At 40.1% G+C, this 13,776-nt stretch overlaps 1 protein-coding gene across 3 annotated transcripts in view; it reads left to right on the top strand.

Moving 5' to 3' along the window:
- The window catches only part of ARMC3 (armadillo repeat containing 3), an 88,468-nt gene that overhangs the window by 28,886 nt on the left and 45,806 nt on the right, over nucleotides 1–13,776 (top strand). For 2 of the 3 annotated variants that reach the window (XM_023758577.1, XM_023758578.1), the window contains 4 exons: nucleotides 4,525–4,593; nucleotides 4,833–5,008; nucleotides 7,612–7,806; nucleotides 10,265–10,448. In XM_023758577.1, the coding sequence (XP_023614345.1) occupies nucleotides 4,525–4,593; nucleotides 4,833–5,008; nucleotides 7,612–7,806; nucleotides 10,265–10,448 (624 nt within the window). The remainder of the gene's footprint in view (nucleotides 1–4,524; nucleotides 4,594–4,832; nucleotides 5,009–7,611; nucleotides 7,807–10,264; nucleotides 10,449–13,776) is intronic. The other variant, XM_023758579.1, reaches the window with a different exon arrangement.

Raw genomic sequence — 13,776 nt, 5'->3', positions numbered from 1 at the left:
CCTATACTCAGAAAATTTTAAGACACTGAAGAAAGAAATTGAAGAAGATACAAATAAGTGGGAGCACATACCATGTTCATGGATTAAAATGCCCATACCTCCCAAAACATATAGATGCAACACAATTTCTATCAAGATACCGATGGCATATGTCACAGAATTAGAAAAAATATTCCAAAAATTTATATGAACCACAAAAGACCCTGAATAGCCACAGCAATCTTGAGAAAGAATAAAGTTCGGGAATCACACTACTTGACATCAAACTATACTACAAGGCTATAGTAATCAAAACAGCATGGTACTGGCATACAAATAGATATATAAATCAATGGAACAGAATGCGAGAGCCCAGTAATAAACCCACACCTTTATAGTCAATTAATCTTTGACAAAGGAGGCAAAAACAGAAAATGGAGTAATGATAATCTATTCAATAAATGGTTTTAGAAAATTGGACAGACACATGCAAAAAGTTAAACTAGACCACCTTTTACACCATACACAAGAATAAACTTAAAATGGATTAAAGACTTAAGTGTTAGACTCTAAAACATAAAAATCCTAAAAGAAAACATAGTCAGTAAAATCTCTGACATTTCTCATAGCAATATTTTTTCTAATATATCTCCTAAGTCTAAGGCAAGGGAAACAAAACAAAAAATAAACAAATGGTACTGCATCAGACTAAAATGTTTTTTGCACAGCAAAGGAAACCATCAACAAAATGAAAAGACCATTCACTGAATGGGAGAACATATTTTCTGATATAAAGAACTTATAAAACTCAACACCAGAAAACCAAACAATACAATTAAAAAATGGGCAAAGGACCCAAATAGACACTTCTCCAAAGAGGACATACAGATGGCCAATAGACAGTGTCACTGATCATTAGAGAAATGCAAATTAAAACCATAATGAGATATCACCTCACACCTGTCATCAATGGCTACCATCAATAAATTAACAAACAAGTGTTGGTGAGGATGTGGAGAAAAGGGAACCCTCGGGCACTGTTGGTGGGAATACAGATTGATGCAGCCACTGCGGAAAAGCAGTATGGAGTTATCTCAAAAAATTAAAAATGGAACTGCCTTATGACCCAGCGATTCTGCTTCTGAGAATTTATCCAAAGAAATCCAAAACACTAATTTGAAAGTATGTATGGTTCATTGTAGCATTATTTACAATAGCCAAGATTTGGAAGCAGCCCAAGTGTCCGTCAGTAAATGAGTGGATAAAAAAGCTGTGGTATATGTATACAATGGAATACTACTCAGCTGTAAAAAAGAAGGAAATCTTACCCTTTGGGACAACATGGATGGACTGTGAGACTATTATGCCAAGTAAAGCCAGTCAGAGAAAGATAAGTACCATAAGATTCCACTCATGTGAAATCTAATGAACAAAATGAACTAACAAGCAAAATAGAGACAACGAACTAACAAGCAAAATAGAGACAACGAACTAACAAGCATAGATAGAGAGCAGGCTGACAGCTGTCGGGAAATGGAGGGTATTGGGAGCCTGGGTGGGGAGGGGAGGCATTGGGGAAAAAAAAGAAAGAAAAACTAATGGACACGAACAACAATGTGATTGCCAGGGGGAAGGAGGGTGGGAGAGATGGAGGAGGGTATAGCGGAGATAAATGGCATGGGAGGAGATGGTCAGGTGATGTGTTGTAGAATTGTGCACCTGAAACCTGTATAATTTTTTTTAATATATTTTATTGATTTTTTACAGAGAGGAAGGGAGAGAGATAGTTAGAAACATCAATGAGAGAGAAACATTGATCAGCTGCCTCCTGCACACTCCCTACTGGGGATGTGCCCGCAACCAAGGTACATGCCCTTGACCGGAATCGAACCTGGGACCCTTCAGTCCGCAGGCTGATGCTCTATCCACTGAGCCAAACCAGTTAGGGCAGAAACCTGTATAATTTTGTTAACTCTTGTCACCCAGTGAATTAAATAAAAAGGAAAAAATGTAAATAAATATGCAAGTAAAACAGATTGGATGAATGTGCTTCAGGAAATAAGGTACTGGCAGTTCTGAAACAACTAAATTTGAAGGTGTCACACTGTTTAGCTAGAACATGTTCATGAGCCAAACCACAAGTTGGAAATTCTATTCAGTTGCCATATCTGAGAGTCTCCCTGTTGAGAAAGAAGGGGACGAGATTAATACTGTGTTTAAAGTGATGGAAGTAGAAGCTTATCTATTCTTTTTTTGCAGATTTGACCTCAAGAAAAGATTATTTGAATAAGCTGCTGCCAAAAGGCAGAATAATAAGTTGATCAATGATGCCACCAATTTACAAAAGCTGCCGGTGAATTTGAATTGTCCATTGAACCATAAGGAACTGGTTTAGTGGATGGACTTAAGAGATCTGTTGTTGAACAGACTTGGGCTACATTCAAGGTGGAAAGGGATTTTATGGCACAGAGAATCCTCTGACAGGACAAGACCTGGTGTCACATACAGATGCAGCAAGGTGGCCTCTCCCCCGGTCGGGGAGCAGATCCTTCCCACAGAGAAGTCACAGGTGCAGAGAGTACACAGAGCATGAATCTTCTGTACCTCATGGTCAGTGTTGCAGCAGAAACTTTGAAGCTTCCTTGGTGGAAGGCTATTTTGTATACCAAATGGGGAATGTACCTGGAGATCTAGAAGCCCAGTAAAAGAGGAGACTTTGCTATAGCCTTCCCAAAAACCATTCCTAGCAATACACACCAGACTCGTAAGAGAAGAGAATACCAATAGATTCTTCCAGAGGGTGCACATCTCCACAGTTCACTGGAACACTTAGAATGATCTATTATTTCTTAGCCTGTGGAGATAATGTATTTTTTAAATGAGTTTCAACTATAAAATGATTTCTTCCATCTTGGGACACAACACTTCTCAGAAGCTCAATTATTTTTTTGTACTTCAGGCATATTCACATACATGTAGCTGGCTATCATTTTGCTGGCCCTCATTTAGCCATTTTGAACAGAAACAGATAAGTTGAAGAATAGCCACATCCCTGAATTTCACAGGAAAAGGTGTCAAAAAAAAAAAAGGCAAAAACATCCAGCAATTAATGTGGAAGAATTCATCCAGTAACCATCTGCTTCGGCTGCTGCAAAGTGAACTTTTCCAAAATTTTGGTAATGCTAATTTTTGCTTACAGACAAAGATAACTGACCAAGAAGAAAAATTGCAAAACTAAAGTAGCAGCCATGCTCTATTTCTCAGAAAAGGGGGGTTACGGATGGCAAAAAAGAAGCATGGCCATACCTGTCTAGCTTTACTTAGGCTCATCTTATCTAATAAAGAGGGAATATGCTAATTGACCCTCACACCATCGCAAAGATGGCGGCACCCACAGCCAATAAGAAGGGAATATGCTAATTGACTGCCCCACCCTCAAAGATAGCGGTGTCCACAGCCAATAAGGAGGGAATATGCTAATTGACTGCCCTGCCCTCAAGGATGGTGGCTCCCACAGCCACAAGATGGTGGTGCCCAGTTCCCTCAGCCCCGCAGGGGCAGCAGGCGTGTGGCAAGGCCAGGCCCACCCCCAGGCGGGCCCGGCTGCTTGGCATGCCTGCCTCCAGAGTCCCCCAGTCCCCTTAGCCCCCCAGCCGCCCAGGGCTGGCCCGAGGCACAGGCAAGCCTCAGATGGCGGCTGCCCAGCCACTCAGGGCTGGATCGAGGTGCAGGCAAGCCTCAGCTGTCAGCTGCCCAGCTGCCCCGGGCAGGCCTGAGATGCAGGCAAGCCTCGGATATTGGCTGCCCAGGGCTGCCCGAGGCTCAGGTAACCAGGGCTGGCCGAGGCTTGCGCTGCCGGCAGTGACAGCAGCAGAGGTGTGATGGGGTGTCACCTTCCCCTGATTGCCGGATTGCCTCCCGCCCTGAGAGCTCCCAGACTGTGAGAGGGGGCAGGCTGGGCTGAGGGTCCCCACTTCCAGTGCATGAATTTTCATGCACTGGGCCTCTAGAACAAATAGTACAAAAGTGAACTCTAAAAAAAAATCAGTGTACTTATCATTAAGCATTTTTGGCATTTTGATAATGAAATGAAATGAAATGTAAACAAGATGTGTTAATCCAAAAAAGGCTGAAGATAATTCTTATGTGTATTCTGTATAAATTTTACTAAAATCAAGATTTAAAAACACTGTTCCAACAATACAAAAAAAGAATTACTATTATATCTAAACAAGTGTAGGGCACCATAACTCAACTTGTGGGCATATGTTCTAATCACATTTTGCGGTTTTATGGTTATTTTTTCTAGTGCTTTGGAAGGTAGCATAATAGCTCAGTGAGCAAGGAGCACAGGCGAGAGTGTGACCGGGGTCAGGCAGACCTGGGTGTGAGACCTGGCCCCACCACGGATTTACAGTGTGGTTTTGAGCCTCGTTTTCCTTCTCTGTAAAAAATAATAATGGAACCTATCTCATTAACACTATTCAACAGGCATGAACATTATCATTATTAATAATAAACATTAATATTTTGCTTCTGTTGTAGATGATGTTAAAAAACTGTTAAGAGAGTTAGATGTCATGAACTCTGTTATTGCGCAGCTTGCTCCAGAAGGTAAATTGGCATCTTATATGAGTTTTTAAAAATGGGACTGGTGTACTTTTCACACTTGATTACACTACTTATTAAAACTGCTTATGAAATATCAATTGTGAATTGTCATTAAAATCTCTCAAGCCAAGATGGGCTCCAGCCAAGGTAAGATTTGTGGAGCTTTGGTTTTCAGAACATGCTTTAAAGTAATGGCCGAATAGGTATTTAGCATACTCATGTCATTTATTTTTCGTATGCAGAAGAGGTAGTTATCCACGAGTTTGCTAGTCTTTGCCTAGCAAACCTGTCTGCAGAGTACACCAGCAAAGTGCAAATATTTGAACACGGTGGCCTAGAGCCTCTCATCAGACTGCTGAGCAGCCCAGACCCCGATGTGAAGAAGAATTCCATTGAGTGCATTTACAACCTGGTGCAGGTAAGTTTCGTTCCTAAAATGTATTTTGACCAAAAGTTGATTGTAGGATTTGCTTTCCTATTAAAAAGGAAAAACCTGAAATTCACCAGTTTTAATTAATACTTCTTAGTACTATTTAATAGTGATCATTCAGATATAAAGGACGTTGAGTGTAGATTCCTTCAGTTTTTGCGTTTTACAAGTATTTGTCTCCCATGAAAGGGCATTTTATAAATGTATTTAAATTTTAAAAGAATAGCATGGTTTACAAATTAAGGTGGGATTATACTAGATAAGATGTATCTCTTCTGAAACAGGAAATCTAATATTCCTGTTTAACTAGGTTTGACCTGGGCAGTTACTATTGACCTAACCTTGGTGATCTAAGCACAGTGGGTATAATATACACCCTCCTCAGTGTCCCAGGATTTTGGGACAGGTATATTGGTGAAAGCCTAGTGAGTTGAGGACACTGAACAGAACTCATCAGTCACAGTTGCAAGATGTGACCTCACTGTGCTGCTCTCTCTTGTAATGGAAACTGACTACCTTCTCCTCCCCAATCTGGCTTGTCCTCTGTCCCCCACCTCTGCCCCCTACCTCCCAACGCAACATTCGCACTCTTACACCCACAGCAGGTCAGCTCCCTGACACGATGGACATCCTTCTCTGCTTCTTTCCTCGCTCAGGTTCCTGAACAATTCCCATGCACATTTGATCAGCTTAGATCAACTGAAAATACAAAAATGCCACTCTAAGTAGCCATCAGTAGAGTGTGAAAGGAAGAGATGGCAAAGCAGAGATGAGGGAGGGTTCTGGGTAAACTGTCTCGACGAATCATACAGAAAAAGAGAGACTCAGAGGCTTATGCCAAAGGCAGCAAAAGCATTCATTTGTGGCCTTAGCAGTCCTTGCACTTGGCTGGGCAGTGACTGGTTTTACCATTGCTTCTCCCTAAAAGGGCATCCTGAAAAAACAGCTCAGCTTTGTTTCCCTTTTCTGGTTACTTAAGACTTTACCTTATTCAAAAGGCCAACATAATCCTCCAAGAGTGTGTGTGTGTTACATCCCAAGTCTCCTTCCAGCTCTTTTTGCCCATATTTTTTAAAAAATAGGTTTTTACTGATATTAGAGAGAGAGGAGGGAGAGATAAAGAGAGAGAACCATTGATGAGAGAGAAACATCAATTGGCTGCCTCCTGCGCGCCTCCTACTGAGGATCAAGCCCCAAACCCAGCATGTGCCCGACCAGGAACCAACTGGTGACCTCTGGTGCAGGGGACCATGCTCAGTCAGCTGCGCCACACTGGCTGGGTCCCCATATATTTTTTAAATCAAACAGAAATGAAAAGACCTCCACTATTCATAACAGAAGCACTAGTTAATAATCGTGTTATTCATTTCTTAGGACTGTTGTGACAAAGTACCACACTGGGTGGCTTCAAACAATAGGGATTTATTCTCTAACAGTGCTGGACGCTGGAATTCTGAAATCAAGGTGTCAGGGGGGCCGTGCTCCCTCTGTGATTCTGGTAGAACCCTTCCTTGACTCTTTCTGCCTCTGATGATGGCATCAATCCTTGGTGTCTCTTGGGTTGCAGCTGTAGCACTGCAATCTCTCCCTCTTCCATTTCCTTTCTTTTTATAAAGACACCAATTTTATAAGGACACCATTAAGTACCTACCCTAAGCCACTATGGCCTTACCTTAGTTATATCTGCAATGACCTTGTTCAAATAAGGTCACATTTTTTAGGAACTGAGGGTTAGGACTTCAACTTATATTTTGGGGGGATACAATTCAACCAAAAACAAAAACAAAACAAAACAAAAAACCCTCAGAAACCTCCAATTTTTATGTCTGAAGGAAGCTGAGTATTAACAGTTAAAGGATGGATAGAGGAAAGCTAAGCTGTAAGTGAGGCCTTTTCCACTTGCAATACTTTTTTACATTTACACATTTTGATTTAAAATGTCAGAGTTTGGGAGCTTTTCATGGCATTTTGTCTTGTTTTCTCCATTGTTCACTCTAACCAACCCCTTCCTACCCAACTCACACACACGAAATTACAGACAATGCAGAGCAATTTGCCTAGACTCTAATGACCCCTTGATATTATAAATGTCTTAAATAAAGGTCATGTGTCTGAACTAAACCTGATGTGAATTTGCATGCACAGGGCCTGCAAATAGCACTGCATTTCATAAACGATCCTTTTGAATAAAGATAATAAAGAACTGATGCCATAATTTCATTTTATCAAATACTATTTGACACAGGACAGAGAATGTGAAAAGAATTTCATTATGCATAGCTTTCATTGTAATACTATTCATGGTAATAAGAACTTGCTATAAAATAAAGAAACAATAGCTACTGCATAAGTCATAGATATGTCTATTTCCTGTTACTGACAAGGTCTGCATAGTTACAAGGAATATTTTGGTGTTGTCGATTGAGGGTTTGCTTACCTTGGTTTATGAATTATTTTAGAAGGGAATCTGGAATGAAAGATTTCAAAACTATAAATTAGAATATTCTTTGTTAGAAAATAGAAATTCTCGATTATTGAGGCTATATTTTGCTTTAAAATGTACTTATTTGATCATTTGTATTTCATGGCAGGATTTTAAGTGTCGAGCTACACTTCCAGAACTAAATGCAATCCCTCCTATATTAGAGCTTTTTAAGTCAGAATATCCAATTATTCAGTTGTTGGCTCTCAAAACCTTAGGTGTTATTACAAACGATAAGGAATCACGAGCAATGCTAAGAGACAATCAAGGGATGGATCACCTTATTAAGATCCTGGAAGCGAAGGTATTTAAAACATTTGTTCAACTGTCTATGAGGAAATGTATCTCTCCTAAATGTTGTATAAAATGTAACGTACAGCATTGTGATTATAGTTAATAATACCGTATTGCACATTTGAAAGTGGCTAAGAGAATAGATCTTAAAAGTTATCATCACAAGAAAAAAATTTTGTAACTATGTAAGGTGACAAATGTTAACTAAACTTGTGGTGATATTTGTAATATATTGAATCATTCTGCTGTATACCTTCAATTAATATAATGCTATATGTCAATTATACCTTAATTAAAATCTTCTGGTTAAGAAAATTTAAGGTTTTAAAGTACTGTTTATGATCTTCATGATTTCCTGAAATGGCTAGAATTAGTTTTTTAACCTTTGTCTGCCGTAACTTTCTCTAGGGTAAAGCAAGATGAGTAATTTACCCCCACATTATGGAGGGTAATTTGCTTTACTCAGTCTATTGATTCGACTATTAATTATATCTAAATAATTAATATTTTTAGATTGAGAATAATGTTTGATCAAATATCTAGATACTGAGGCCTAGCCAAGTTAAAACATAACAATTAACCATGACAAATTCACTCTTGCCAATTTGGCACCCGTACACATCTTAAATCACACTTAATTTCCAAATAAAGACAATAACATTGTCTTACTTCTGCCTAACATGGTACCGATATCCTGTGTACTACTGAAGATGCATTGACACTTTTCCCAGAAAAGGATGCACAGTCCTTGGATGATGTTTACTCTTCTCCTTGATATCCCATAACTTAAATACTGTGAAGTAAAATGAACAATACTTAAATACTACTAGTAGTTCTAAAGTCAGATATCTTATGTAAGGGAATAAAAGAGGGAAGAAATTAAAGATGTTGCATATACACACATAGTCATAACAAAATAAGGAATAAATATTCATAACAATGATAGCCTCTTTTCTATAACTGGCCATGCGGTCATAGTTGGTATTTATAACTACCTTTTTCAATACCCATCCCATATTCCCTTAGCCCTCAGCAAGGACCTTGGCTCATCTTAGTTCTTTTCCTGGTGGAGTGACCTGAATATTCTTCCTAAAGTGTCTGGGCCAGTTAGTAGTCTGCCTGGATTGGGTTATTGTAGCTTTCCATCTACTTTAATCACCAGGCATAATAATAATAGGAGACACCCCAAAGGATCTCCTGTATTCCAGATATACTCTTACCTCTATTGTGGAGTAGCAATCCAATTTCTTCTTGGTGGTAAGGACCAATCACCCCAGCCAGCACAGTAACTCCTTTCTTTGCCTGGTGATTTGGAGGCATAACGAGCCCAAACTGGCCAGGCAGCAATCTTCTCTTTACGTGTCTTCTGATAGAAGCATTTCTCTCTTTGGAGCTAAGACCTCTTGATCAGCAAAACATAAGGTCACATAGACAGCCAAAATGTTTGCATGTGGGTCACTAGAGATAATAATGAGTGGTATCCCTCCCATTTCCTGATTCCTGGGCCCATGAACCCTGACTATGGGAGAAACAGCACCATATACTAGTACTAGATACCAATTCAGAACTTATACAGCCTCCTGGAGGACCTCGCCCGAGACCTACAAGGTATTGCCACCGGGCTGCCCTGTAACTGAATCTCAAATAGGCCATTCTATCAAGCCAGCTGCTCTAGGATGATGAGGACCAGGGTGAGGCCTTTGAATTCCAGGAGTATGGGCCCAATGCCACACTTCTTTTGCTGTGAAGTAAGTTCCTTGACCAGAAGCGATGCTGTGTGGAATACCATGACGGTGACGCATCTTTCTGTGTTTCTTTCACTTTAAGGATTTCCATCTTAAATTTCTAGCTCAGGTAAGGCCGCTGTTTTCCACTGCTATGGGGATTTGGGAGATTCCTCAGGCAAGAAAGCCACACGCTCACATGCTTCTCTCTACCAGTTGAAGATTTTAAGGAATATACTTTCCTTCAGCTTCTGTCTGCTTTTTTAAAACAATTTTTCTCCAGATTTGAACATTATTTTTGGTGAAACGTATGAGCACCTTCACTTGAATACCATTACCGGAAGTTTCCAGTAATTATTTTTATCTATAAAACCCTTTGGAGGAGGGGAGATGCGAAAAGATGGGGCAAACGGTTAGGGCAGTGGTTGGCAAACAGCGGCCCCTTGAGTGTGGCAATTCCACAAAATACCACGTGCGGGCACGCACGTACAGTGCGATTAAAACTTCGTGGCCACACTCAAGGGGCCAAAGAGCTGCATGTAGCTTGCGAGCCGCAGTTTGCCGACCACTGGGTTAGGGTAAGTGATGTTATATTAATAAGCAGAACTGTTTCCTTGGGCCTCTGTCCCAACAAAATTAATTACATTATGTTCTGACTGACCGTAGTTTCTCTTGTGTAAAATTTGGAAAGTATAAATTTATTTTAGTACAACTTTCTAAAATTGTGTTTGCTTTTATTATTAGGAACTGAATGACCTTCATATAGAAGCCCTTTCAGTGATAGCCAATTGCCTTGAAGATATGGATACCATGGTGCAGATTCAACAGACAGGAGGTCTTAAGAAGCTCTTAGTATTTGCAGAAAACTCTACAATTCCTGATATTCAGAAGAATGCAGCAAAAGCAATTACTAAAGCAGCTTATGAACGTATGTCTCAATTTATGCAATCTAAGCACACATATTCCGTCGGTATTCTTGATTTTGATTAGTACAAGCAAACACTAGAGTATTTGTCTGCTTTTAAATGACCATTTGAGAATAGTGCTATACTTACTATTTAAGACCAAAATTCATCTCAATGCCAGTGAGTTAAAATAGATATTGCTTTGTCAAGGATATACTAAACTGAATATGATTTAATTATAACCCTGTCTATTTTAAATGAATAAGTCCTAAATTAAGTTGTAAGTCTTTATTTCTCTTGATTTTGGAGTTATGCAGAATATGCACATTGCTTGTGATCCTGAAAACATTATTTCAATAAATCCACATTTAGAATGATATCTATGTAGTAATTTCAGATTTCAGCTGAGTCAGTGCCATGTTATAGAGCTGTGAAAAATAATATGCTCATACTATACATAATACAATTTCATTTCAGTGGCAAGCTATGTTGACATAAATCTGTAAAATATGAGAGATTAATTATATCACAAGCACCAAAGATGAAATTATAGTTTTAATTTATGTATATTTGGAGTATATGATTTAGTAAAAGATGTGACTTTATTTTTCCCCTTCCACATCACTCCTCATATGAATGATAACAACTTTGACTAGTTTAAGTGAGTTATATTCTAAACAAATATACTCATATCTGTATATATGTCTCTGTGTATATTATGGGAAACATTTCCTTTTCAACCCATACTGGATTTCTTCAGGCGAGGTTTTAATACAGTAAGCCAAATTTCACTGTCCAGTACATAGTTGGACAGGCTATAAAAAACAAGGTTTTTAATATTGGCAAAAGTTGGTTGATTCTGCATTCTGTCTGAGGGAACTAGACCTTATCATATCTGGTCAGTTCTGTTTGCTATCTATTGCAGACCTTAGCTGTTTGAGACCCAAAGAGAGGGTAGTAGGAAGACAGGAACAATGTCACACTTAAAATTTGTGGATATCTCAACTTCTCTTTGGATTAGTATGGCTGGGCTGTTCAAAGATTGTGTCAGCCTCTTTTAGGGTAGTGAGTTTCATGAGTTTATCACCTTCATGTGACACAGTAGGGGAAAGAACACTGCATGGAGAGTTCCTGGTGTTTCAGTTCTACTACTAGTTCCACTGCTGGCACTGCACTGACCTCGATGTGTGACTATGAGTGAACGACAGCTTCTCTGGACCTATTTATTAATTCATTTATTAATGATTTATGAGCTTAACCCCTTGGTGTCCATAAAGGCAGAACAGGCAAGTAAATAGGCAATCACAATGTAAACGGGTTTGATGATGGAAGAATGAGGTCACCCCAGGAGGGCCACCTAAGGCAGACTTGGATCAGATAAGTCTTCCTGAAATAGAAAGGACCTATTCAGGCTAGAACCTAGAGTAAATAATAGAAATTGGCTGGGTGAAGGAGCTGCTGGTGGAAGGGGGTAGGATCAGCAGCACTTGAAGCTGATGGAACAGTATGTGTAAAGGCCAGAGGGGGACAGACCCTGGTAAGTTCCAGAACTGAACATTTTCAGAATGGTTAGTGAATAGAATGCAGCAGAAAACTGAGTGTTAAAGTTGTTGAGTAATGAGAAACCAAATTTTAATGGATGCTATAAGTCAAGTTAAGGACTTTGAACTTTATATTGATAGCAACAAAGAGCCTTGAATTGACATAGAAAGAGGAGGGAACATTGCAGATTTTCACTTTTCAAAGAAAGAGCACTCTTATTGCAAAGTGAAGAGACTGGAATTGTGCAGGACCAGCCAAAAAGATCAGGAAGGGGGTTGCTGGGGGGATTTTGGAGAGAGGTGAAGGTGTCCTGAAACAGAGACATGGTGCTTGGAATGGACTCAGAGGCAAGGAGAATTACCAGGACAGTTTGCTGAATGACCACATGCACTGGGGGAAGAGGTAGGTGATGTCTAGGATAAGGCCAGCTTTCTGGCCTCCACAGCTAGAAGTAGAATGGTGCAACTCATAGAAATAGGAACTCAAGGAGAGAAGCAGGTTTTGATGGAAGAAAAGGAAAGTCCTATTCTTTTTTAATTGTCATAAAATACTTATGATATAACTTTTTTCATCCTAATTATGTATGTAACCAATAAATAAATTCACTTAACCATTAAGTAAATTCATGTTGTTGTGCTGTCATCACTACTATTCATCCACAGAACTCTCTTCATCTTGCAAAACTGACACTCTCTACCCATTAAACACTCCCCCCCCTCCCCCGCAGTCCCTGGCAACTACCATTCTTTCTGTCTCTATGATTTTGACTATTCTAAATACTTACGTAAGTGGAATTATACAATAATTGTCCTTTTGTGATTGGCTTATTTTACTTAGCATGATATCCTCAAGGTCTATTATAGCATGTGTCAGAATTTCCTTCCTTTTAAGGTTGAATAATATTCCATTGTATGTATAGACCACATTTTGTTGATCCACTCATCCATTGATGGACATCTGGGTTGTTTCCACCCCCTGGCTATTGTGAATAATGCTGTTATTAACATGGATGTAAAAATATCTCTTCACGTTTCTGCTTTTAATTCTTTGGGGTATACACCAAGAAGTAGAATTATTAGGTCATATGGTAATTCTATGCTTCATATTTTGAGGATTTGCCATACTGTTTTCCATATTTTATATTTTATATTTCCATCAGCAGTGCACATGGGTTCCAATTTGTTCACTTATCACCAACACTTATTTTTCATTTTTTAAATTGAATTTATTGGAGTGACATCTATAATAATAAAAGCATAATATGCTAATTAGACCAGACAGCTGAACAACCTTCCGGATGACCTTCCGGACGAAGCCACCGTGGCGGGGGCCAAGGCAGAGGCGGTTAGGGGTGATCAGGCAGGCAGGTGAGCAGTTAGGGGTGATTAGGCAGGCGAGCAGTTAGGGGCAATCAGGCAGGCAGGCAGAGTGGTTAGGGGTGATCAGGCAGGCAGGCAGAGTGGTTAGGGGTGACCAGGCAGGCAGGCAGGTGAGCAGTTAGGGGCAATCAGTCAGGCAGGAGAGTGGTTAGGGGCGATCAGGCAGGCAGGCAGAGAGGTTAGGGATGATCAGGCAGGCAGGTGAGTGGTTAGGGGTGATCAGGCAAGGCAGGCAGAGTGGTTAGAGGTGATCAGGCAGGCAGGTGAGGTGTTAGGGCGATGAGGCAGGCAGCCAGAGTGGTTAGGGGGCAGGAAGGCGAGCAGTTAGGAGCCAGGTGGTGGGGACAGCACAACATCCCTCTCCTGGATTGTGAGAGGGATGTCCCGACTGCTAGGCTGAGGGGACCCCCCCCCCATCCCGGGCATGAAT

Source organism: Myotis lucifugus, unplaced genomic scaffold (assembly GCF_000147115.1).
Source record: "Myotis lucifugus unplaced genomic scaffold, Myoluc2.0 scaffold_132, whole genome shotgun sequence".
Taxonomy (NCBI): Eukaryota; Metazoa; Chordata; class Mammalia; order Chiroptera; family Vespertilionidae; genus Myotis; species Myotis lucifugus.
Note: the sequence above shows the minus strand (reverse complement) of the source record. Positions and strands in the feature narration are given on the sequence as shown.